This window comes from Chanodichthys erythropterus, chromosome 12, assembly GCF_024489055.1.
Source record: "Chanodichthys erythropterus isolate Z2021 chromosome 12, ASM2448905v1, whole genome shotgun sequence".
In the NCBI taxonomy this organism is placed as follows: Eukaryota; Metazoa; Chordata; class Actinopteri; order Cypriniformes; family Xenocyprididae; genus Chanodichthys; species Chanodichthys erythropterus.
In genome coordinates, this window is record NC_090232.1 from 27,234,041 (window position 1) to 27,261,622 (window position 27,582).

General features: G+C 35.4%; 2 protein-coding genes across 3 annotated transcripts; both read right to left on the minus strand.

The window, feature by feature from the left end:
* Positions 1–5,527: 5,527 nt before the first annotated feature.
* Positions 5,528–16,557, minus strand: LOC137032833 (uncharacterized). Of its 2 annotated transcripts, XM_067404794.1 has the most exons (7): positions 16,462–16,557; positions 15,742–15,877; positions 14,466–14,539; positions 9,511–10,583; positions 9,070–9,225; positions 8,566–8,661; positions 5,528–7,030 (listed from the first exon to the last, which is right to left on the minus strand). In XM_067404794.1, the coding sequence occupies exons 4-7, from the start codon at positions 10,573–10,575 to the stop codon at positions 6,710–6,712; spliced, it is 1,638 nt and encodes a 545-aa protein (XP_067260895.1). In that variant the 5' UTR covers positions 10,576–10,583; positions 14,466–14,539; positions 15,742–15,877; positions 16,462–16,557; the 3' UTR covers positions 5,528–6,709. The 2 variants fall into 2 exon arrangements, with proteins under 2 accessions (XP_067260895.1, XP_067260896.1); XM_067404795.1 differs by lacking the exons at positions 15,742–15,877; positions 16,462–16,557 and adding an exon at positions 15,645–15,694.
* A 2,343-nt stretch (positions 16,558–18,900) lies between these two features.
* cenpk (centromere protein K) lies at positions 18,901–27,181 on the minus strand. Its single transcript, XM_067404635.1, has 10 exons — positions 27,070–27,181; positions 26,658–26,795; positions 26,318–26,374; positions 26,121–26,184; positions 25,920–25,966; positions 25,754–25,836; positions 21,418–21,513; positions 20,965–21,100; positions 20,815–20,868; positions 18,901–19,306 (listed from the first exon to the last, which is right to left on the minus strand). Exons 1-10 carry the CDS (start codon positions 27,070–27,072, stop codon positions 19,151–19,153), a joined length of 834 nt encoding a protein of 277 aa, XP_067260736.1. The 5' UTR covers positions 27,073–27,181; the 3' UTR covers positions 18,901–19,150.
* Positions 27,182–27,582: the final 401 nt, after the last annotated feature.

Sequence of the window (27,582 nt, forward strand, 5' to 3'; positions counted from 1 at the left end):
CAAATAAGCTATGCATGATCTAATGATATTTTTATAAATTAGCATGGGTCTCTCACATGTTTTTTTTTTAAATTTGAAAAAGTATAATTGTTTTAAAATTAGTAGAGTATTATTAAATAAATAAAATTATTAAAATAAAATTATTAGAGTTAGAGTATCAGCAGGTCACAGCACACCATTAAGGTAAAATGGGCCAATATAAAAAGAGGCTGAAATTTTTTTAAAACATTTAAATTTTATTTTTAACAGTAAATTGGCACTATTGTCTTTAGTGGGCCATAGCAACAACACCATAACTTTATTTTATTAAATAGAAAGTTTAATTTTAAGTTAATTAAAATGCAACTGATCATGTTGTACAGGTGTTTGTGTATTGGTGTCTTTTGTGTGCATGTATGTGTGTATGCTTGTCAAATATTTGTCAAATGTTTTGTTAAAGATTAGAACATCTTTGACAATCAACTAGAACATCACTTTTACATAGCTATAGGTCTTAACATTGTACTGTACTGACATCTTCATTTCTTTCCCTTTCTCTTATCTCTCTGTTTCCTTTCTTTGCCTGTCCTCCTGCCATACTGTCTGAAATGAAATTTTTTAAAAGACTTAAGATTTTGAATGGATACATCTAGGCCTATGAACCTATTTTCACCCTCAATTTCTGTGTAAAAGTGTCTGTGTTTGTATGTGTGTGCGCACAGCCCATTTTAGCTGAAAATTGTGGCCCATTTTAGCTTAACCAGCCATTTCTAACTAAAATTACCTAAAAAACTCGGACCAGTCAAAACTATTGTTACATGTCAACAAGTGTTGAAGCAACTATGCAAGATCAGTTATTGTGATTGGCTGTAAAAAATTTAAAGAGATATGATGCTACAACCTTAATTGGCCTATTTTACCCATTTTAGCTGACTTCACCCTAGAATTTTTTTTTTTTTTTTTTTTTTTAGGTAACACTTCATTAGATGTCCATATTATACCACAACTATGCATTGCAATAGCTCATCTAATAACGAATGTTCTGTAGGCTGTTTACTCACTGTCATGTTGTTCCCAACTTTTTTTTTATATATATATATATATATATATATATATATATATATATATATATATATATATATATATATATATATATATATATATATGACACTTCATAGTTCCCACATATATCCAAAAGACTGCCAAAGCTGTGGAATAAGTCCTTCCCACTCAGATTCAAAACATCACGTCAATGCCTTGGGCCAGGTTTGACATCACTGATATCACATGGCATTGATTTTCACATGAAGTGATAACTAAACATGACGCAGCAGTTTGAATAATTGAGAATGATTAGAACCAGAACATTGACAGTGCAAGGTTGACAGCTATTAATACAAAGATACATTTAGGCTACTAAGTAATTGCCTAAGTCAGTATTAGGAACACTGTTGTAGCCTATTGTCTGTGTCTCTCCATTTTGTTTGTTTGTAGTGTTAACTTGCAGAAACTGTAAAGCAATGAATGTTGGGTGCCAGTGTCATCTTGCGCATGCTCAAAAGAATGTTCGTGACTGTAAGTGGCTTGTTCATCATTCGGGAGTCAGATAAGTAGTCCATGACCAAATATGCTTTTCATTTTTGTTGAAGTTTAGTATTTGCATGGCTAAATGTTCACAATATCCCACACTTTTGAGCTATTTCTTTAAAACTTTGCTAAATCGTTTAAACAAACAAGTAGGCTAGATGAATCACCAAGTAGCTCGTTAAATTTTTATTCACAAGGTGTCATCAAATTTTCGTCTATAATGGCCAATGTGTTATTGTATCTGAATAGCAAAATTAACAATACATGCACCACTTACATATGCTGAAATGTACTTCTAAACGACTACAGGAACTGGTAATGTACCTTACCTGTAGTCTTAAGAATTTTTAACAGGTAATGGGCAACAGACACTGGGAAAAAGTAGTTATCTCGCACCCTCTGTTGGAAGGACACGGTATTACATAGGAACATACCCTGGGGCTAGTTGTCACACAGCTAGATTTTCCTCCATTTAATGTATAGACTGTTTTTGATTGTTCATATTAACTTCACAAAACAAGCAGCTGTTACCAAGACATTGCTGTAAAATTTACAATTAAATTGTTATAGGATAATATTTTGGTGATATAAACTGTCATAGGATACAGGTGCTGGTCATATAATTAGAATATCATCAAAAAGTTGATTTATTTCACTTATTCCATATATTGTATATTATATGGAATTAGTGAAATATATTATATTATATTCATTCATTACACACAGACTGATATATTTCAAATGTTTATTTCTTTTAATTTTGATGATTATAACTGACAACTAAGGCAAATTCAGTATCTCAGAAAATTAGAATATTGTGAAAAGGTTCAATATTGGAGACACCTGGTGCCACACTTTAATCAGCTAATTACCTCAAAACACCTGCAAAGGCCTTTAAATGGTCTCCCGGTCTAGTTCTGTAGGCTACACAATCATGGGGAAGACTGCTGACTTGACAGTTGTCCAAAAGATGACCATTGACACCTTGCACAAGGAGGGCAAGACACAAAAGGTCATTGCAAAAGAGGCTGGCTGTTCACAGAGCTCTGTGTCCAAGCACATTAATAGAGAGGCGAAGGGAAGGAAAAGATGTGGTAGAAAAAAAGTGTACAAGCAATAGGGATAACTGCACCCTGGAGAGGATTGTGAAACAAAACCCATTCAAAAATGTGGGGGAGTGGACTGCAGCTGGAGTCAGTGCTTCAAGAACCACTACACACAGACATGCAAGGCATGGGTTTCAGCTGTCACATTCCTTGTGTCAAGCCACTCTTGAACAACAGACAGCGTCAGAAGCTTCTCACCTGGGCTAAAGACAAAAAGGACTGGACTGCTGCTGACTGGTTCAAAGTTATGTTCTCTGATGAAAGTAAATTGTGCATTTCCTTTGGAAATCAGGGTCCCAGAGTCTGGAGGAAGAGAGGAGAGGCACACAATCCACGTTGCTTGAGGCCCAGTGTAAAGTTTCCAGAGTCATTGATGGTTTGGGGTGCCATGTCATCTGCTGGTGTTGGTCCACTGTGTTTTCTGAGGTCCAAGGTCAACGCAGCCGTATACCAGGAAGTTTTAGAGCACTTCATGTTTCCTGCTGCTGACCAACTTTATGGAGATGCAGATTTCATTTTCCAACAGGACTTGGCACCTGCACACAGTGCCAAAGCTACCAGTACCTGGTTTAAGGACCATGTTATCCCTGTTTTTAAGTGGCCAGAAAACTTGCCTGACCTTAACCTCATAGAGAATCTATGGGGTATTGTGAAGAGGAAGATGTGATATGCCAGACCCAACAATGCAGAAGAGCTGAAGGCCACTATCAGAGCAACCTGGGCTCTCATAACACCTGAGCAGTGCCACAGACTGATCGACTCCATGCCACGCCGCATTGCTGCAGTAATTCAGGCAAAAGGAGCCCCAACTAAGTATTGAGTGCTGTACATGCTTATACTTTTCATGTTCATACTTTTCAGTTGGCCAAGATTTCTAAAAATCCTTTCTTTGTATTGGTCTTAAGTAATATTCTAATTTTCTGAGATACTGAATTTGGGTTATAATCATCAAAATTAAAAGAAATAAACATTTGAAATATATCAATCTGTGTGTAATGAATGAATATAATATACAAGTTTCACATTTTGAATGGAATTAGTGAAATAAATCAACTTTTTGATGTTATTCTAATTGTGTGACCAGCACCTGTATTTTGTATTTAAATAATATGTCTTATAACATATCAGTTATTAAATTTTGTATATTACTGTAAAATGTACTGATATTAAAAGACAGTGTGAATGAAGACCACGTAATGACTTAAAGGGGTTAGTTCAACCAAAAATGAAATTTACTGTCCAGGGGTCTCATTTATAAAGCGTGCGTACGCACAAAACGGGGCTGGAAGCGTGCGTACGCCAGTTCCCGCGCAAAGGTTGTGATCTATAAAAACATACTTGACGGGAGAATGTGCGCACCTTTAAGCAAACTTTGAGCCGTGCGTACGCACATTCTGGAGACAAAAGTGATATGAATTGAGATAGTAGATGTGCTACTTTCGATCACTTTTCCAGCGACACGCTGTTTTATGACAGCGAGGAGCGCTGGGAGCACAATAATTCCTCTATAAACTAAAATGCAGATGTTATGACAAAATATATTTTTTTTGACGATCAGTGATGCACACTTAACTTCGATATTATGGAAGACACTGCTGGATTCGGTGGTCGAACGGTCCGTTGTCCAGTTTGAATAGGTCCAATTATATCTTACTGTACAGCCACAGCTGCAGGAGGTGTTGATGTCGTGTAGGATCTTCAAACAATTACCATTTGAAGGATATCATTTGAGGAAAACGGTAAGATTTGCATGTTTTCTTTTTAAAATCCTTTGTCAGTGACGCGCCGAGTCAGACAATTGTATTTACACTGCAATAAATAAGTAGTCCGTTCTGTTTCCACTAAAAATAGCCTATAAACTTCATAAAAGATATGTTCACCTCATCAGCAAAACTGCATAAACTATTAAAATACTATTTGGCCAGTGGAAATGAATGAATCAACTCTATTCTAAAACCTTTATCTGAAGTAGGCTATTTTATACAATTTTGTTTTTATGGATATTTTGATATATTTATTCTAAAACATAAAGAGGATACTGGATGATCTTTATCAATATAATGTGTGGCACAAATGGCATTTATAGTCCATATCTAATATTTTCCAATGTCTTGTACCTTTGACGGTGTTAACCATGGTGTCACGTGGTTGGGAACGTGTATGGAAATGATATGCAGATGAGGTTATGCATAGTAAAACTAGGCGTCATAAGCTCCATATATGGTGATTTCGGGGAGGAGACAGGGTGGAGATGCACGTCTCTTCCGCTGACTGGAATTTATAAAGGGATTTGTGCACAGGTTCTGGGGTACGCATGGTTTTATAAATCTGATTTTTTTTTTTTGTGCGTACGCAGAATCTAGCTTTTGCGCGTACGTACACTTTTAGTAGGGATCCTACGCACAGTTTTATAAATGAGACCCCAGAAAGGTAGTAAAGACATTGTTAAAATAGTCCACACACTGAAAAAAATGTTATGTTGAATTTACTTAATTTTATTACGTCAAGGGGTTGCACGAAATAAATTTATCTAAATCCAGATATATTTTTTAAGTTGACTGAACTTATATTTTATAAGTTGAGTTTACTTATATTTTATAAATTGGTTGTACTTATATTTTATACATTGAGTTTATTAATCTCTTTCAATAATTTCAGATTAAATTATATTCATAATTTTAGCTAAACTATTTTGAGTAGAATTTACTCAAATTAATTGTGCAACCAGAGCAATTTAATCGTTTAATTTCTACATATTAAAATTAATTTTAATCCGATATTTTTTTTATCTATTGTATCTTTCATTAATATTCAGACAAATAAAGCAAACCCAATATTTTCAACTCTAACTTTATTTTTCTGATCCAAGAGATATTTTTGCTCTCTCAAACAAGAATGCCAGTAATGTAACTCAAGTCACCATTTCTCAAATTGCTTTCTTATAACAAAATGCACTAGTATCCATTAACATAAAATACATTGTACCATTCGTAACAAAAACAAATGAACCAGATTAGCTGGAAGGCAGCAAACACTGAGTAACTTGTGTGAGATTACATTAAACTGCAAACTTACATCGAGTCAATATTCCAAAACATCCTTAGTACAGCTTTAAATGTTCACAATAGTGGCTGTATACATATATATATATATATATACATACACACAGGAGAACTTTGGAGGAAAGCCTTTTACCACCCATTTGCAAGAGCACAACATATACAAATAACAAAATACACCAGTACTATAGAGAACAAAAAAATACTATAGTACAAGAACTGTCCACAGCTGCAACACAGTGCACACTGAGGACCTGATGCTGAAATTACAAAAAACTGCAAAGTTACATTCAAAAAAAATACTGTAATAGGAAAAAAAAGAATGTAATAAAACAGATTTTATGCTTGGCTGAGGTGAAAAAGTTGGTGTATCAATATGGAAACAGACTCACTGAATAAAATGAAACGTGACTTAAATGTCCACTGAAGCTTAAGCTCCTCTGAGAATAATAAAAATAGTGGCAAATGAAAACATCACATCTGTGTGGAGCAATGAGGAGGCTGTAACATTCTTAAATGAAACTAACAAGAAATGTCATAATTCCATGTTTTCCACATGGTTCTCTATCGTTTGAACTTTGACTGGAGCTCTTTTAATGACGTCATCTCATTGTGTCCTCTTCTTATGCAATGCCTCAATGGCGCAGATGTCACCAACTGTTTATCTCAAAGCGCTTAACTTCTAATATTCATATGGCGTTAATGGATGGATGGATACATTTGTGCTGAGTGTGGATAGAAACCTGGCTTATTTCCAGGATTGCAATTTTTATTTCAGGTGAATATTCTACAAAATCCAATGACAACTTTAAATGTTCACACCAGTGGCTATGTATTACAGTCCACCACTCACTTTGTTTTCAGTTTGAAACATCTTCTAGGGCTGCATTTTACATCATACTAAATGTTTTCTATCGCCTCCCAAACCAGATTTAAAAATGCAGCTTAGTGGCGTTCACAAGAGCGGCTGAAGAAATCCTACAGTCCAGCAATGATTTTGTTCTTTAGTCCAAGGACTTTGGGGGAAAGCCTTTCTCCATCCATTTTCAAGAGCACTTTTTGAATGAATTCATAGGAGTATTTCAGCTCTTTGGGGTAAGCCATGTTCAATACATAGATGACTCCCAGCATCATTGCACATGCTTGGGCTACAGATCCAATGTTGTCCAGAATGATTTCTCCTTCAACATAAATGCCAATGTCATCATGTGCTCCAATTTCTCCACCCTCCTTGTTGATGACATATACGCCCATGGTGGAATTCTGCAGGTCTCTCTGGATGTCATCTCCTTCGATGTCCTGTATATTTGTAGAATATAAGAAAAACATGAATTTATGTAATAGATTTTAATGACCTGAAAATTCTAAATTTCTTTATATTTACAATATATAATTACACTGGTCAGTAAAACTATTGAAAATATTTTTGTCAGTTAAATAAAGGTTCATGTGAATTAACAAACCACAGATTTTTGTTTTTATGGCATTGTGAAAAATATCCAAACTTTTCTGCAAATGGAGCAGAGACACAGAAGTCAGAATGGATTGAGAGATGGACTAACACATTGTTGGTTTTGGTCTTTTAATTGAACAATAAGAAAAATGATGAATAAAGCCTGCCTTATTGTTTCAAGAACCAAACTGACGGTTTAAAATGTTTTAGCCAATTACTGAAAATCTCCAGTCCAGACACAGACAAATGTACATCATCCTGTGACAACATCCATGTTGTTTTACTCTGCAGGATTTCATTTCCTCAACAAAGTTTGTCAGAGTCTGTTAATAATTATTGGATGTCAGAGTTCTTGAATGCACCAGGGTGTGTTTAGAAAATGGTACCTGCTTTGAAAACTGCAGCAAATTGTTGATTTTTATACAAATATTCTCAACCTTATGGCTACTTATATGGTTAAAATTAATTTTCTAAAATTGATGCTTTGGAAAATGGTCAGTGGTAATGTTAAAGGAGAACTCCGGTCAATTTTAACATTGAGCTCATTTTTTTGTAAATTTGGAGTGCTGTCAGCACAGAGAACAACGACAGAAATCGGTGTTGCCTACACAGTGTTATCCTCTTTTTAAAATTTGCACCCTGTTGACTTCAATGGGGCAAGTTTTAAACCTGCTTTTAGCCTCTTAACATCCTTGATGTGTCATTACAAATGCCCAGCATTGTGAGGGATTCCTTTAGAGTGAACACTGGTGAATCTGACTGCAGCAGATGTGAAAGATATGAATAAAAGTGATGTTAATTCAGCCAGCGCACATACCTGTATTTATTTCCTGTTTTCGGTCGAAGTCCACAGTAGTCGATTGTCGAGATCACGTGCGTGATCATAGGTAACTAAACCTATGCGCTTGAACTCGACAATCGACTGTGGACCAAAAAACAGGTTCTCTGTACTGACAGCACTCCAAATTGACAAAAAAATGAGCTCAATGTTAAAATTGACCAGAGTTCTCCTTTAATGCATTTGTCATCAATGGGCTAAAACATAAAAACACCAGTATGATCCTCTGTAGTGACATGTTTTAGTGGCTAGAGCATTTTTCAAGTTTTGCATTAGTTGATTTAAATAAACAGCAGGCTTCCACACTATAATAGCTCTAGACCCCAAAACACGACAGCATGTAGACTGTGATAGGACTACAGCTGCCATAGTTTTGGTGTCAACACACTGATTTTGTTATGCATCGGGTTTGTTTTTGTTTTTGTTGAGTGCCCCTTTAAATTCATTTTCTTCTAACTAGTGGGTTAGTGACATTAGGATTTTAAAACATTTTATAATACAAGACAGTACATCTGACTGATAAATGCAATTACAATGACTTGCCTTATACTCCCGAATGAGATGTCCATCATCCTCACCAAGGTAGATGCAAAGTGCCTTGAGGACTGCTGCCCTTTTAAGATTGATGTCACTTGTAGCCTGTGTAAAAGGATTACAACTATAAAAATACAATAAATAATAAAAAATGTCTTGAAACTGTAGAATATTTCAAACCTGTGGTAACCTCAAAAATATATACACAATGACTTCATTATACATTCTGTAAATGGACTGCCTTCTTTAGCTAAAGAATGTTAGTGTATTGTGACTTAATTTTCATAAAATATCAGGTCTTAATGTGTAGGGTGATAGGGTGACAGTTCAGTCTGCAGGGTAGGTGCAAATGTACCAAAAGGTCTCCGTTTTAAAACAAAAATGTAGTAGTGTGGATGTAGCCTTAGGAACCTTGCCCCTTACAAATAATCAAGGCTGGCACTAGACAGGTACATTTCAGGTTTCTCCACAGTGTATATGATATTTTCTACTAAAATGTAAAAACATGTTTACCTCTTGCAAGATCGCCAGATGTCTGGCTAGTTTTTGGCCAGAAACACCTCCCTTTTTGTTGAAAATAGATGTCAGCTGGGGTAAATGGCTGTCCAACTGAGCCATGAAGGTTGTTTCAAGTGGGACAGTTGTTATGCGCTGGAATTCAGCATTTATCTATTACACACACAAAAAAAAAACAACAACAGAAGACAAAGAGCACTGTGATCAGCCATCGGTGTAATGATATTTTGTAGCTATTAAATAGATATATTCTAATTTTCTTATATTAGGTGTACAGTGTGTTCTAGCCAGAGGTATTGCTATCAATCAAGGGTAATGGCAAGAAATCAAAACTGGACCAGCAGCCTGCATCCTTATTTAAACCTTGCTAATATTTTTTTTATATTTACAATGGGTCAAAGTGCAATGTAAAAACCCAGGGAGCAAGCATGTGCTTACCTCATCAATGTGAAAAAGTGCAGGCCACCTGGCTTTAAACTCTCCGGCAGCTGGATTTTCCTGCACTACCTCTTTTCTTCTGTAGGAGAATGTTTTTGACATCTTCTTTTTTACACATGATGCACTGTTTCTTTGTCTGACATCATTCAACATTTCAAGTCTGACATTTTCTAAGCTTTCATCCGTTTCGCCAGCAGGGTGTGAAGGACAAAAGTTGACTTCAGCTTTTTTAGGCTTCTTTACATTTTTGGCTGGGAGGCAGTCATCACTACGTTTGTTTTTCAAAGCATTTACAGTCACTTCTGGAAAGCCAATAGTTCGCATCTTTGTTCTGTAATTAGCCATTTTATATTTTAGGCTAATCATCCAGCCATAGTAACCAGTGGCAGATGGTTCCTTCAAACAGGGAAATTTTTTGATGAGTGCCTCTGCTACATCATCTATTTGGTAATTTTGTGGGTACGCTGTATACTGGAAGATCTCCTCGGCTAGCTTCTCTAAGATGTCAGACTTTAACCCTGGAGTAATCTTCAGTTGAGTGCCAGTTTCTCTGAAGCTGTCATTTCCACGTTGAAGCTGCACCTCTACATTGTATGGAAAGTGAGGAATGGGGAATTCACGTGGCCATGCACGTGATCTCAATTCATTGTCTGAATGTGGCAGAATGATGGTGTCATCCGAGTCTGTTGTGGGCAATGAGGCCTCTGAGGAAATGGGAGATGTTTGGTTGCTCACTGGTGCTCCAGATGATCCAGAAGTGCTGGGAGCATTCTGCATTATAGAAGATGGACTCAAACCCACATCATTTAGGGGGGTTAGAGTTAGGGTTGCCATGTACACCAACTTGATTGTACTTCTGTCCTTTATGTCGTGTACTGATGTAACATTCATGAAATCATTGAAGTCAGGATCCATGAATTGAATACGAAAGTCTGTTTCAATTCCAAATGCTTGGCAAATTGTATTGTGGAACTCTGCCAAAGTTTCTGGCATTCCTGAATGGAGATCAAGTCTTCTATAGTCATCGTCGCCCACAATGACTCTCAACTTCAGATGCTGTGCCATTCTTCAATCTAATTGTTAAAGACAAAAAAAAAAAAAAAAAAAAAAGGTAAATCAGCATTTCGTACTATTGTTACTTAGGTATAACTTTTTATGAACCGAACCAGAGCAGGAACATACCACCATACAATTCCAATCTGTAATGTTATTCTGCACTTGAAAACACAATTAATTTTTACCGTTACTTTCTTTGCGTGGAATGAAGAACACATATTTTTTTCTTTGTTTGTGGTTGTGTGGTAGTTCTTCCTTTGAACATGATATATTTAAACTGACAGATTTGAAAACTAATTTGTATTATTTTAGTCAAAAATGTTTTCCTTAACATGTACATTTATATAATGGCAACATGAGGGTAGTTTAGTACAGGGAGATGTCAGATGATTGGATTGGATTTCCCTAAGAAAATTCTTTCTATCATTACTAAAAACAAAATTATTCCTCCTGTAAGAAATGTTAGGCTGCCCTCTTGTTACCATATTTAGTGTATTAGTGTATTAACTCATGCAGCGTATGAACACAACACGAACTACCATAATCCAACCTTGCATCTGTATGAATCGTTTAAGTGTCACCATTCGCCGGCCTCCAATCCTGTAATCTGCCAAGGGGTACTGGTCCAACAAGGCACCAAGTTGAATGAGGGAGACTTCTGAAGTGGGACATAACTCAAATGCCCTAAAATGCTCCCTATACCATGCATCAAGCTTTTTAACAATAAAGCTCAAGCTTTTCTCCACTACAACCATCTGGATAACCTCTGCAAACTCTGGTAAGCCACCTACAGAGCCATGAACAACAACCATACCTTCTCTGTAGTTAACTCCATTAACAGATGCATTCTTTGTGAGTTGAATGTGAGTAATATCAGGGTATTCCAACTGCAGAACCTTCTGCACATCCTGATGCAAAATGTCAACAGAGACAGTTGAGACAGCTGAGACAGTCAAGCTAGAAGTTTCGGTTGTGGTTGACGCCAAGTTATAAGCAATCATGAACTGATGCTTCACCGCCATGGACAAGAGTACGTTTTTAAAGCAGCGTGTGTGACGAACCACCTGCTTAAAAAAACTGTGTTTTGCCTCAAACCTCATTGTCCACAACCCAACTAGTGGACCAAAAAATCTGATCATCTGTGGATAATGTTCCACAAAATGATGTTTCGGCAACAGGTTTAGACCAGGAAAAACCTCTTGTAACCTAGCTCTATGGTCACAAATCTTGGCTTCAAGGAAAGCAATGGATTGTGTTGTGTGCACTGGTGCAACAACTAGCTCAACGATATCTTTAAGGTCCAAAATGACCTGCCAGGCAGGTTCATCTGGGGGCACCAAATGTCCAATCAAAAGCGGAAGCAATCGCAAAAGACTCCAATTTTCATGTGCATTTCCTCCAATGCTTTTCTTCAGCATGAATGTCCTGGGAATAGCATGAGGACGATTACTTTTGTCTGTCCACTTGTAAGGAAATTTCTGAATGGACTCATTGAGTTTGTCAAGTGTGAAATACTTTTTTGAAATTAACAAGTTGAGGCAGTGTGCCAACTCAACTGGTAATATGCCTTCAAAGATGTCATGTGCAACATCTGGAGGGTAGCCTGTGCAGACATTAAAATGAGAAAGATAAGAAGAGAAAACACACTTCCTTTTAACACCGTAACAAGGTTGTGCATTGTCCTGTGCTGATCTAACATGCATTTCATGCATCTCTTTGCTTCGGAGAGTAAATGTCCCTGAACTGACTTCGGTCTCCTGAATTTCCGACTTTTTTGCCACACAAAAGCGGCAAATGTATTCACCTGCAAAACTTTCAATAAATCCAGCAATTCCATGTGCCCCCAAATTGTCTGCTACAACACACTGTATTGTGCCTTTAACAAAATCTCCAAGCTGAGCAATAAAAATACCTTGACTTTCCAAAATGGCAAGATCCCTCAACAACGGCTCTAGTACCTTTTCATAGCCATATTTCCTCACATCATCAGATCTGCAGAGTAATGCCAAATAAATTGAAGACAACGAAGAATGACAACCTGGTGGTAAATTGCTGAGAGTCCAGTAAACGCCACAGATCTTGTGCTTTTTACGAGATGTGCCAAGTGGATTACAAATTTCGAAATCATCCACATAAAAATTCAACAACACTCGCAGCTCACCTTCTGACAAAAAATGGTTATCCTTGAAAAACTGACCATCTCGAAAAGACTCGTATTTCACTTCTCCTCTGCCCTCTGATATGAGGTGATTATCTAATGCTTTGTTAAGAATGTGACCATTAGTAAAAAGCTGCTGTAAAAACTTTAATAGTGGAACATACTGCAGCGTTCTTTTATCTTTGTCATCCAAGATATATTCTATGGGTTCCACAACTTGAAAATTGTCTCTGTAGTATTTTTTGCGCTTAAAGGATGTTGACAAAGGACAACCTTTGCCAATTGACTTACAGACCGGATTAGATGTACACAGGGCCGATGCAAGTTCGTCAATGACTGACTGGTCAATTTGCAGGTTGTAACTATTCAGTGTGTCATGTATCACATTTCTTGTACTACACAAAGATGCTGTGCTCAACAAATATTGAAATTCTTCCAGCAATTCATCAATTGCAGCACTTGGCACATGAAAAATATTTTCCAGCTTTAATAACACTGCAGCAATTTTTTGTTCTATTATCTCTGGCTGATCCTTTGACTTATCTAAATCAATGTCATCAGACTGACTTTCATTACAGAATTCTTCACTGTCTGAAACACCAGGCTCTTCAGTTTCAGCTACACTAGTTCCCTGGACTACACCATGCTTAAAATCTCTCAACGTATGCAAGCTGTGCTTCCGACTTTTATGCGACTTGAAGGTGCTGTATACATTGGATGTGTATTCACAGCCTTTAAACATACATGTGACTGTCTCATTGTTTTTCAGATGATGGCCTATGTGCACAAAATAATCATGTTCTGTTCCAAGTTCACTACAGCCACATAAATGACAGGAAAATGAAGTAAATATGTCAGAGTGCTTTAAGGTATTTTCGTGATTCCTTGACAAATGTGACAAAAGTGAATTCCAAGTTGTAAATACGCATGGACAATTAGGGTATATACACTTAATATGATGGCCACGCCCAAAATGACTATGTTTTAGTCTGTAATGTTTAAGAATTTCTGATCGCCTAGACACTTCCGCACCACAGTCTTTACACTGCCACATAAACTAGACAAACCACAAAGAGAGAAAAGGGGACAAAAATCAAATATTAGTGATGGTGTCGTAACAGTCACATCCGGGGCATGGTGATCCGCTTCAACTTTGATTACATAAAGCTATGCTCTGTAAAGACAACTAAATGTATAGTTTATTGTGACTTAGTTTGGGCCACAGAATCTCATATTATGCAAACAGAAGCTTTACTCAACAGATTAAGGGCGTACTCGCACTCAGCACGGAACTCGCACATAAACTCCACTGTGCCGTGCGAGAGAGAGCGCTTCTCAAAAGAGTGCAGTGTTTCCTAGACAAGGAAAGCATAACCGTGGGGGGACAATCGTGCTTGGGCACGGTACAAGGCAACCGGGCCTAGTGTGAGTACGCCCTAAGAGTAACAGTGTATCAGTGGCAGATTTACTTTGCACTGCTGTTAGTAATTACTGTTATAGAAAGAACAAATACACACAAGCACACCTAGCAGGAAGCTAGACATGAAGAAAATTACTGTGTACTGGTACTTTTATAGCAGCACTTCTCTATGAATTATATGATAAAGTACCAGCGTTGAGATGCCCCCCATAAATAAAGAACAAAATGTATACCACACAGTTACAGCACATTTTTAGCTTTCTCCGTAGCAGCACTGCTGTGATCAGTATAGCTGTTAAGATGCATGTTTAATGCACTTACCAAAACAATATGAGCTCCCCAAAGAATTATGTTTTGGTCCACATCACACCAAGACAATCAGATATGAGAATAACCTGCAATAGAAATAAAAATGAGCAGGGATTAAAAAGATAAATTGTAAGCATGTTGAGGAAAAAAGTAATTGTCCAATAATCACAAACTTGTGTCAGCACAAAACATGTTAAAGCCCACGACTCAAATCAGATCACTACAAACTAATTTGTGTCCAAGTCCAAATTTTAATAATACCTTATTACTATAAAAAATATCCAACAAATGGCAGATTAAGAGGGTGGAAGTGGACAGACAGACATGGACTTCATTTTCAGGAAAGATTATTTTAATTATCAACTTATTTATTCACAGCAGGACTATTTTCTTGCAAGTGTGTTATTCCTCTTATAAATTACTTAAGAGCATTTAGAAATTACATCAGAAAATAATGCATTCAAAGCTTTAGATGCTCTAAGCATACAGACAGGAAATTATATGAAACAAGAGGGGTATATTGAAGTTTCTGGAAATTGTGTGAATTAAGTACAAAACAGATTTGGTTTCTTAAATTAACTACCATTGTTTGTACAACAATGCATGAAATATAAACACCTGTACAATGTTTTAGAATAAATAATTGTGTAAGGTTATTTACATTGTGTCAGATCATATTATATGGCGATTTTTTATAAACTGTTTGTGAAATCAGAAACAGAAAAATCTCTTCACAATGCAGTCCACAAGCCTACAACTACTAAGTACATTGTGAGATATTATAACTGAGTCAACAAGTCAAGACCCCTGCCAGCTCTTAGTTTTGTAAAATTAATTAAAATTAATTATTTTTTCTGTCTTCATGCCATATCACTAACTATTAGTATTTGTATTTTTCATGTTCCACTTCTATACTAAAAGTATTAGTTTAAAATTGGGAGCAATAAATGCAGTGCCAACATAATTGGTCTTTGTGTTTAGAGCAGAAACAAAGTTGAACAACATCAACCTGCTAGCTAAACCCACATTCTCATCCCTGTCGTCTTCTGCCTACCACTTCAGGTTAACTGGTCTTTCACTGGACTATCGGCTGTGGTCATACTAGCTGGTCCTCTCGTGTCATCTGCAAATCTCCTGCTATTTAGTTATGAAACATTTGCATGCTTCTACTACATGTACTTTCAGCCCCACCTTTACGTTTTAAGCTCTGATAAGGCGCGTCGGATACCGTCCACGAGGACTGCTACCCATGCCGCTACCACGAAAGAGAAGCTTGTTTTTTTCCTACCCGCATTCCGCGAAGACCTGCCTCTGATTGGCTAGTGTTCGTTGCATTCGTTGGATAGGTTTGCTCAAGTGGAGTGACAGGCCTTGAAAAATGTCACGGTCGGTCGCAGCCAGTCAGCGGCAGAGTAGGGGCGGGTCTACGGGTGTGAAAAAAATACAAACGTTTAAAGAAACGGTAAATTCAGGCACCCAACGTTACCTAGGCCTGCCATTATGATTATGTAGAAACATAAATTCTTGCACATTAACCACCTTTTACCAACATGATTTCACAGGTGTATTTTGTCCTAATGTTAACACATTGACAAGATTAGAAAACATGCTTACAGCCAGTCAGGAATAACGTTAATGTAATGTTAGGCTTGGCCAGTCTAACGTAACGTACAAGCCTAGACAGCAAGGAAGGTGCAGCTACAATTAACGTTAACATTCGTAAAACTGTTTTGCTTTTATTCAGCTTCCACAAACTAATAAATAAGTCAAGACAAACACTGAATTCACCAAGCATTTAACACTTAATCTAAGTTAACTTACTAACCATACACAACTCACGTGGTTATAGTCGCTGAAACCTTATCTAATGTAATTTATATAAAAAAAAAAACACACAAACTTAGCATTAGCTAAACATTTTTTTTTCTATAAAATGTTTTAAAGTGTAAACAGAACCCTGTTTAAGTAACAACTATAACACACCAATGATTATATATTGCTTACTTACCGAAAATGCAGAGCTGGATGCAGCATTCAAACGAGTGAAATCACGTTTAATCCCCCGCCTTGGCGCCTTCAGAAAAAAATGTGTCTGCACATGCGCAGACCGGACAGTATATGGAAATTAATTGAAACGTATTTTTTTCTAATTACTTTTAATTGAATGAAATTAACTCGTTTTAAACAAGGGCAGTGAATTTGAAAATTAGTTACAGCTACAATTAACGTTAACATTAGTAAAACTGTTTTGCTTTTATATTCGGCTTCCACAAACTAATACATAAGTCAAGACAAACACTGAATTCACCAAGCATTTAACACTTAAGCTAAGTTAACTTACTAACTTTACACAACTCAAGTGGTTAAGCTAGTCGCTGAAACCTTATCTAATGTAATTTATATAAAAAACACACAAACTTAGCATTAGCTAAACACATTTTTTTTCTATAAAATGTTTTAAAGTGTAAACAGAACCCTGTTTAAATAACAACTATAACACACCGATGATTATATATTGCTTACCTACCGAAAATGCAGAGCTGGATGCTGCATTCAAACGAGTGCAATCACGTTTAATCCCCCGCCTTGGCGCCTTCAGAAAAAAATGTGTCTGCACATGCGCAGACCGGACAGTATATGGAAATTAATTGAAACGTATTTTTTTCTAATTACTTTTAATTGAATGAAATTAACTCGTTTTAAACAAGGGCAGTGAATTTGAAAATTAGTTACAGCTACAATTAACGTTAACATTAGTAAAACTGTTTTGCTTTTATATTCGGCTTCCACAAACTAATACATAAGTCAAGACAAACACTGAATTCACCAAGCATTTAACACTTAAGCTAAGTTAACTTACTAACTTTACACAACTCAAGTGGTTAAGCTAGTCGCTGAAACCTTATCTAATGTAATTTATATAAAAAACACACAAACTTAGCATTAGCTAAACACTTTTTTTCTATAAAATGTTTTAAAGTGTAAACAGAACCCTGTTTAAATAACAACTATAACACACCGATGATTATATATTGCTTACCTACCGAAAATGCAGAGCTGGATGCTGCATTCAAACGAGTGCAATCACGTTTAATCCCCCGCCTTGGCGCCTTCAGAAAAAAATGTGTCTGCACATGCGCAGACCGGACAGTATATGGAAATTAAATGAAACGTATTTTTTTCTAATTACTTTTAATTGAATGAAATTAACTTCTTTTAAACAAGGGCAGTGAATTTGAAAATTAGTAATAAAAAATAAGTAGGGTTAAATAACACATTAAAATCAGTGAAATTAACCAGATAAAAACATGTAACATTTACAAGGGGTCAGAATCATTTTTTTCAGTGCACGACTACAGTGGTTTAACCTTAAAGGGGGGGTATAATGGGGTATAATAATTTATTTACACTGTTAAAGAGTTTGATTCTCATGCTAAACATGACCAAAATTTCAAAACATGTGTTGGACGTATGATGTATGTTCCAAAAATTATCTTCCAAATCGTCACAGCTTTCGGATATTTTTTTTCAAGTATCGGCCTGAGTGACGTCAGCGAGAGAGCAAAAGCACACCTATCAACGTGCGTTTGGGTTTATGGAAGTCGTTTGCAGCGCAACACAGGTCACAGGATGTCACCAAAGAAGTGTTTTTTTGGTTGTGAGGGAAAGATAACCTTGCTGCCCAAAAAAAACCCAGCAAGCTGAGTTGAACTTTACATTGATGCGCTGTCGATATTTGTTATTTAAATAACCATAAAATCTGATGGTTACAATCACTTTTTTATTGGTCAAAATGAATGGAGAATATCTTGTGTTTCTCCGTGGCTGCTCGAGCCCTTAGGATCGGCACTAATGGTTTTATAAACAAGGCCCAGTTCTACGCTGGATTTACAGATCATTTGAAACAATTGAAAGATGGAGCGGTCACAGCGGTAATGATCACGGTCATGAGTCGGAACAGCAGGTGGTGAGTAAAACTGCTTCAAATGTCTGTTTTGTTGGCAATAGACGCTTATGTGCATATAATGTAAACAACACGAACGTAGTGAGTTAATAAATTCATTGTTAATATGCTATATTAATTATAGTGATTCAAAAGTTATCCAGGGATAATGCAATGGTGTATTGTGTGTTTAAATACAGTTGTTTAGCTGACCATTGATAGCTTGTAGACGATCTCTACACAAAAACTGCGTGTACACGTGACAGCTTGTCACTATCTCCACTCACACGACACGCCTCCAGGCGCTCGGCTGTTTTCAGAAATACTCGGTACAGCGTATGTATCTTTTATAAATATGATTAAACTAAAGACTTTTTGAAGATATGAAGGATGCACTACTACTCTATAGGTACTCAGGATTAACATGAGATTGACAGAAAATGTGTGTGATTCCCCCCTTTAATGTTATGAAACGACAAGGCAAAGTGAATGTTTAGGGTTTTAATTCATTTTTGACAGTTTTTGACATTTTGACAAAAGCACATACAAAGTAAAACAAACACCAGCACAACTAAAGAGAAACATGCATTCTAAGTGGTGGACTTGACATGTAGTTAAAAACAAATTATTTGCAATGCATTTCCATAATGGCAAATATTTTACAGATAGACATTGACAGTTATAGACATTGACAGTTATAGACATACAAAAAAATCTAATTTTTAAATTAGATTCCGTGAAGTGCTCTATAGATTTAAAAAAAATTCTCCAGCCGGATTTTATTGCAATCTTCTGGATGTCGTATTGCAATACCATTGCGAAGAATCATCTCTGTGTACGGTGGCCAAAAAGTGTCATCAGTAGTCACGTAAGGGTCATGTGGAGTATCTAATGTTTTATTGGTCAATCTCTGCAATAAATAAATGTGTATGATTAAATGTGTTAATAAATGAGGGTAAGTAAATTAATGGTACAGTAAACGATTTTGAAGAAACACTGTTGAAAGTGGATGGGACCGAGCAGCACAACCCGCTTGTAGCCAATCAGCAGTAGGGGGCGTGTCCACTCATGATGGGGGGAGGAGAGAGAGTGAGCAAGAGGGAGATTTGAAGAAAGACTATAGAAAGAGAGATGGCTGAGAGACATTACAAAAGAGAAACTGTCAGAGGAATATCACAGGACAAAAGTAGGGTTATGATGAGGCAAGAGCTTTAGGACCCGCGTTAATATTAGAAAATCTTTCCAGCACCAGAGAGACCCAAGCGGGAAGACCTGGAAACGGATGTGGAGGTTGAGTTTTTTCTGCTCCATTGCTATGTTTCACAGAACCAAGATATGCTGTTATCGTAATGTTAGCTATACAGGATAGTTTTGAGTGTCATCAGCTACATGTATGTTTCCATCCACCTATTTTTATAATGTGCATTTTGGGAATTTGCATAATTTTTTTTTTTAAAAATACTGTAAGGAAACGCCATGATGCAGATAAATTCTAAAAGTATGCATAAAAAACATATGCTCTCAAATGAGTAGGATTTTTTTTTTTTAATGCAAAACGAAAACGTGCATAAACTACGATGGAAACACTTTTACAGAATAAATTCCTTGATGTGCATCAAAAAGACGTGACTTTGCAATGGCACGGCATAACTAGACCAACCAGCCGACCGATCTCGTTGCACAGCATCTGAAATGCTGTTTTGGTCATTCTGTAATGCCTGAGCAAAGTCTGTGGTTAAAGTGGTTCAGTATAATTCCCTCACAGAAGCACCAGGCATCTGAATGCAAGATAACATGACTGTTTATTGGATTTCGTCTGAGGTTCAAGTAATTTATTTTTATACAAATTATTATATACAGTGGCTTCTACTGCAGCAACTTCCATTATTCTGAGTGATATTTAGAGCCAGTTTATCAGGAAGTGACGATTTTGTTCTCTTCTACTCACTGGATGGAAACAAATGTTTTATGTGATATTCCAAATTTGTGCAAAAAGTTAATTTCGCAACTTTGGATGGAAGCTATTGTTTGTCTGGAGCTGGAGTGCTGCTGGAAACTAACAACAAACTCTTGCTTGTATATAATGTTGCGTACTGTGTGTTTATTTTTGTTCTTCCTTGTCTTTCGTTTGTCATCTTCGCTTTATTTTTTATGAAGCATTATTTTACTTTGTGTCAGCTATGATAAAGAGACATCCACTCTCGCATTTTGGGGGCAGATGAATGAAGGGAGGGGTGTGTTTGTTTGGGATGGTTTCAGATATCAACAGTGTTTCTCAGAAATCACTTACTGCACCTTTAAACACTGTGTCAAGAAACAAGTTAATTTCCATTATAATAATTCAATAAATTCTATTCTTCTTAAGAAGATTACAAACATAAAAAGAAATGTTTTATTGTGATGGGTATCTGAACATACCTCGATAATCTCACTCAGTGAAATCAGGTTAATCTCTGCATCATATGCAGCAGCCTGAAAAATCCAAATCCAATATTCATATGCAACAGCCTAAAAAAATCCAAATCCAATATTCTCTGATCTGATTGAGAGGGTGAAGATGCCACCTACTCTTTTTTTCTTTGTGCCGTTTCCTAAGGGATCAGGAAGTGGGAAGTGCTCAGCTAACATGTCGCTCAGCATTTCCATGAGACTGCTATGATAGTCCTTTAGATTGTTAATTTTTCTCTTCATATCCCTCAAAATACTGCAAAAATAATGTGGAGAAAAAAAAAACAGAATTGGATCAATGTAAAACACATTATCATTATTGTAAAAACACAGTGTATGTACAGATACATAATCTTCTATAAGCAAGTACTATTAGTTCTCACATGCGTTGTAACTAAATGAATGAACATTGCTAAAAAGAATTTCTCCTTTTGTTTTTACAGATAAAATTAAAAAAAATGTAATGTTTGGAAGGGCAAGAGGTTGAGTAAATATTTCATTCTTGGGTAAATATCCTTTTAAGCAGATGTAAAAATGTGATTTTTTTTTTAATCCCAGCATTATACTAAGAACCTGTGCTCTGATTTCTCATTTTCATGGCGTAATCTGGTGATTTCCTCTGACACTGCATTCAATGCTTCTTTCTTCTCTGCTTGCCATGTCTGCTCCCTGAAAAACATTTATATATGTTGTATATAGTATTCATGAATTAATTTTGTGTGATATCAATCATGTCTCACTTAGAAATTATTTTTCTGTCATATTTAAAATTTATTTTCTTTAACTAAAACCAAAAACCATGAAATAATAATAATTTATATTCAGTGTGTGTGTCTGTGTGTGTCTGTGTGTGTGTGTGTGTATATGTGTATATGTGTATATGTGTATATATATATATATATATATATATATATATATATATATATATATATATATATATATATATATATATATATATATATATATATATATATATATGACTTTACATAATCCGCCATTTATTTTGATGATTACAATGACAATGGTGTCGATGCAGGCAGATCAAAACATTGTTGAATATCAAATGTCAAGTGTCCCCAACTAAGCAAGCCAAAAGTTTTATAGAACAATAGAACAAAACTGTTATAATACATAATGTAATATACATATTCATAATATAAACAATCAACTTATGTACATTATGTATTATAACAAATGCCTGCAGAGGACACAAACAGCCTGGTGATTATTGTTGTTACACTTTACTGCGCGATCAAATCCTTGTTTAATTTTGTCCAAACAACATTTAACTCAAATGTCCAATTAATCTTTAATATTTGGCCACTTCTTTATGATAGAAATGTTACATCCAGTCATTTCTTGAACAAGAACATGTGGATATCAAAACATGCAAATTCAGAGCAAGCGTTTAAACGTTTATTTTGAAATTTGCATATTTAGAAACATATTGATGTATTCTTTATGTTGGGGTTGGTTTATAAATGATTTACATTACAAATATGTTGAAATCACCCGTTACGTTCTCACAGCATATGCAGAGATGGGGTTTGTTAACTCCACGCATTTAATGGTAACAGAGCAACTCTGATATGAAACTCAAAGCATGTCAGACTTTTTGTGTTCCAAAATGCATGTTAATAGAAATCTAAACAAACAGCACATGCAGAGACTGAGTTTGAGCAGAGCGGCATTTACTTGAGTCGCTGGAAGAAACACATAACCTGCACACATGTAAATAATTAAAAAGATTGTGCTTCGCTCTGAAACCTGCAGTGGAATTTGTTTAATTGAATCACAGCTTTTGTGATTTCACAATAGCACTATGCTATATTATGATTTTTAAATGGTTCGAATATATCGTGCAACCTTAGAGAACAGTCTAATAATGCGGTTCATGGATTCTCGTCCACGGAATGTGCCACTTCCAATATGTTGCCAGTTAATCGACATGGGTAAATTACAATCAAGGATTTTTTTTTTAAATTAAGCACTCAAATTTAATCAAGGAATCATGACAGCCCTAATATAGACTTTTTAAAAATAGTAATAAAACTGAAGACTTGTATGAGAATGGGGTGTTAAAGTCTTATGAAAATTTAACTAAGCATTATAATCTTGTGGGAAAAGAAAACTTCTGGAAGTTTTTACAGTTATGTAATTGTATATTGTCTAAAGTTAGCCCCCATGGGAGTAGTGACTTGGGAAACTTAAGGATCATTTGGCAGAGAGATACTGGTGAAGAAATTGACTCAGACAAATGGTCCAGCATTTTGGCAGGGTGTGGTAAATATATAAAAGAAGTAAAGGGGAAGTTCACTCAATATAAGATTCTTCGTAGATACTACCACACTCCGGCAAGACTTTATAGGATGAAATTGATAAAGGACGATTTGTGTTGGAAGTGCCAGTTGGAAACGGGTACATTTTACATTGTATTTGGGAGTGTAGCTTAGTTAAACCATTCTGGAAACAAGTTGTAGATGTCGTAAGTTGCTGGTATGGCTCCACAATATCTCTGACACCTCAACTTTGATTACTGGGTGACAAGTCTCAATTACCAAATGTTTCTAAGTGTGTACTTTCTGTTATAATGGTATGTATCACAGTGGCTAGCAGGATTATTCCGAGACACTGGAAGACAGTGAAAGCCCCAGAACCGAAAGATTGGGCTGGTGCAATGATAGAAATTGCTTCTTATGAATCTATGCTCAATAGAATAAATGGTTTCAAAGAGGATGGGTTGTCTCCTTGGGAAGAGTTCTGGACATATATTACAGTAACAACTCAGAATGAATGGATTGACACTTGTTGAAAACCCTGTATCATATCATTATTATTATTTTTGTGATGTTGTACTTTTGTTACCTTTTCACCTTCCAAAAGCAATAAAAACTTGAATTAAAAAAAAAAAAAAAATTGTAATAAAACTGACAAAAACAAAAAACAAAATTTAACTAAGAATTTAACTAAAATTAAAATGAAAATAGAATATTTATATTTATTTATATATATATATATATATATATATATATATATATATATATATATATATATATATATATATATATATATATATATATATATATATATATATATATATATACACACAGTACAGTCCAAAAGTTTGGAACTACTAAGATTTTTAATGTTTTTAAAGGAAGTTTCGTCTGCTCACCAAGGCTACATTTATTTAATTAAAAATACAGTAAAAAACAGTAATGTTGTGAAATATTATTACAATTTAAAATAACTGTGTACTATTTAAATATATTTGACAAAGTAATTTATTCCTGTGATGCAAAGCTGAATTTTCAGCATTCAGTCTTCAGTGTCACATGATCCTTCAGAAATCATTCTAATATGCTGATTTGCTGCTCAATAAACATTTATGATTATTTTCAATGTTGAAAACAGTTGTGTACTTTTTTTTTTTTTTTTTTCAGGATTCCTTGATGAATAGAAAGTTCAAAAGAACAGCATTTATCTGAAATACAAAGCTTCTGTAGCATTATACACTACCGTTCAAAAGTTTGGGGTCAGTAAGAATTTTTATTTTTATTTTTTTGAAAAGAAATTAAAGAAATTAATACTTTTATTCAGCAAGGATACATTAAATCAATCAAAAGTGGCAGTTAAGACATTTATAATGTTACAAAAGCTTAGATTTCAGATAAACACTGTTCTTTTGAACTTTCTATTCATCAAATAATCCTGAAAAAAAATATTGTACACAAATATTTTGTACAATTGTACACATTAAATGTTTCTTGAGCAGCAAATCAGCATATTAGAATGATTTCTGAAGGATCATGTGACACTGAAGACTGGAGTAACGATGCTGAAAATTCAGCTTTGCCATCACAGGAATAAATTACTTTGTCAAATATATTCAAATAGAAAAAAACAGTTATTTTAAATTGTAATAATATTTCCCAATATTACTGTTTTTACTGTATTTTTAATTAAATAAATGTAGCCTTGGTGAGCAGACGAAACTTCTTTTAAAAACATTAAAAATCTTACTGGTTCCAAACTTTTGGACTGTACTGTATATATATATATATATAAATCTAATGCTAAATATTAAAGTGCCCCTATTATGCTCTTTTAAAGGTTCGTAATTTTTTTTTTTTTTCTTTTTAGGTCTCCTACATTTCCATGCATCCAAGGTTAAAAAAAAAAAAAAAAAAAAAAAAACTAATTTTTACATAATATACATTGCAGCATCACCTTTTCTCAGTGTCTTTAATTGTTTGATAAAGGATCTGGTCTCAATCCCTTCTTTCTCAGAGCCTACTCTGCTCTAATTAGTCAGATGGCTTAGTCTGTTGTGATTGGTTTACTGCATGTCAGAAAACTCCGGAGGCTTCCTCAGCATGAGCGCAGCTCTTACAATGATACGAACAGTAATGATGCCGTTGGTTTAACCATGTCAATTAGAGCCCGAGTCCTCATACTTTGGAAGTGCCATGCAAAGTGGGTTTGCTTTCACAAAACAGAAAACAGCATCTTCTCAACATGTCGACAACAAAAACCAAACTCTTCCAGGCCCCAGCTACTACTACAGTGTTTCAGGGCGGGTCAGATTAGACGTGTTTGCGGGCAGCCAATGAAGACCATAAGCATTAGACAAATTTGTTACAAACCTACATATGTTTGTGCAGGAAGTAGGATATGAATTACTTGCCATTTGTTTCAGTTCAGAATCGGTTATTTCTTTTGGGAGACTAGAACTTCATTTATTGTGCACTTTAATCTTACAAATTTTGCAGACCTTTTACATTCAGAAATGGCTATATAGCACACTGCATGAAAAGTAACATCAACAAAAAAATAAAATAAAATAATAATAATAATAAAAACATATTTGGGGGTCTTTAACAAAAACTATCATTTAAATGTTTCGCACCTTTTCAAAATCTTTTTCTGGGCATCCAACTTTGCTTGTGAGCATGACAGGACCATTTTAAGTTGACTGTTGAGTCTTTGCAACTGTGAGGAAAAAATAGTGTAAAAGTTGTAACTGCATTCATATTTCAGTCTATTGAGTGTTATTAAAGTAATAAATTATGTACCTCTTCTTTTCCAACAGCTAACAAGACTTCAGGATTTGTTGTCAGCACTAGAAAATAATAATAATAATAATAATAATAAAAACTGTCTTCACATAAACTGTGCAATTTAAAGTATGGTTACCGGAGTCTTGAATGAAATTTGCATTTTTTATATATTATATAATTCTGCATCAGTGCATAAAACAATAGATAATAGCTTACATTTTGGATCCATTTCCTCCCACTGCTCAAGTTCAGATGTGATTGCAATCAGGCGATTCACTGCCTGCCCACAAAAAAAAAAAAAAAAAAAAAGAAGGACTAATTTGGAAATATATTTGCCTCAACTGAAAAGTAACACATTTATATCATACAATTGATTTATAAATAAAAAAAGTACTAAAAGGAGAAAGACAAACCTCATTTGACTCATTGTCTTTAGCCTCTGTGTCTGCTAAAATTATCTCATTTTGAAGCTGAAAAATAAAATAAGTGCCTGTTAACTAGGCAGTTGCATCCCAGCTGCATTTCTCTCTGCAGCTGCTGTCTGAATATTTCACAATAGCAAAAAACAATTAAAGGGTGTAAAAATTCTGACAAATATGTAACTTGTTTCGTTATTACATTCACTGAGATCAAGATTTACACCACTCAGTGCTGCTTGTGAGTCATACAGAGTTATATATTTTTATTACAAAGAATTGGTATACTTCCCAAAATATTGACCAGCGATCTGAAAACAATACCATGGCAAATTACCTTCTGTAGCAGTCCAAATTGTTCCTCACACTCCTCTAACAGCTCTGCTTTTGCAGCCATCATACATCCTGCGTCATCTGAAGACTGAGAGGACTGATCGTCCTGCTCCATTTCTGTGTGCTTTGCTGGTGCTGGGGTCTACAGATGTCATCAAGCCGAACAAGCAAGAAGAACCAAACATAAGAGAACGTAACTACGTTAAACACGTAGATCATACGCAAAACTCAAACCAGATAAGTTAAACACAAAATGTTTATAATCCAAAAGGTGAATGCACAGAGGACTGACACGTTAGCCGTGCCGCTAGCGATTTCAAATATGCGAAAAAGTTCTGTAAAGTGCAAAAGCTTTCGTATATATTGTGGCGATATCATATGGTAACTCCAAATTACACAATTGTGCTGGTACTCACCATATACAGTTTTTCTTTTAAGCGAATGCTACACCCAGATTTGTCACAAACAAAAAAACCCAAACAAAAATACCGCCAGACATAACGTCATGACGTAATGATGGCGTCATACGCTGTGGACGTTCAAGGAAGCTGCGACTGCGCTGATTATACGCAAATACTGAAAATGTATTATTTTTGTTTAATCCTACACTCATTTGTCTATATATATTGTTATAGACCTTAAATGAGTATTTGTCACGAATGTAAACCGTGGACGTATACGAGAAGTAGCCTATATAAGAGTGAATTATATAAATAATAGTAATACTAGACTGCATCAGTTAAAAAAAATATTTTGTAAAAATTCCTTTTACAAATATACAAAATCTGCAGATTTGAGGTAAGTGCGTACACAACACATACATCTCCCGCTGTAACTGCAAAATATCAAGGAAGAACACAAGACATGTTCTCCACAAGAGGGCAGAAGAAGAACAGAACTTGGACCTGAGAGAGCGAGAAGTAGTGAAA

What these genes read in the sequence shown, in the direction of transcription:
- LOC137032833 (XM_067404794.1), bottom strand. Translation starts at nt 10,575, where the DNA reads ATGGCACAGCATCTGAAGTTGAGAGTCATTGTGGGCGACGATGACTAT. An exon ending in CACTTTTTCACATTGATGAG is followed by an intron (nt 9,226 to 9,510) that starts GTAAGCACATGC and finishes TGTGTGTAATAG; the next exon opens with ATAAATGCTGAATTCCAGCG. An exon ending in ATCTCATTCGGGAGTATAAG is followed by an intron (nt 7,031 to 8,565) that starts GCAAGTCATTGT and finishes ACAAATATACAG; the next exon opens with GACATCGAAGGAGATGACAT.
- cenpk (XM_067404635.1), bottom strand. An exon ending in AATTTGGACTGCTACAGAAG is followed by an intron (nt 26,375 to 26,657) that starts GTAATTTGCCAT and finishes TTTATTTTTCAG; the next exon opens with CTTCAAAATGAGATAATTTT. An exon ending in AATGAGAAATCAGAGCACAG is followed by an intron (nt 21,101 to 21,417) that starts GTTCTTAGTATA and finishes TTATTTTTGCAG; the next exon opens with TATTTTGAGGGATATGAAGA.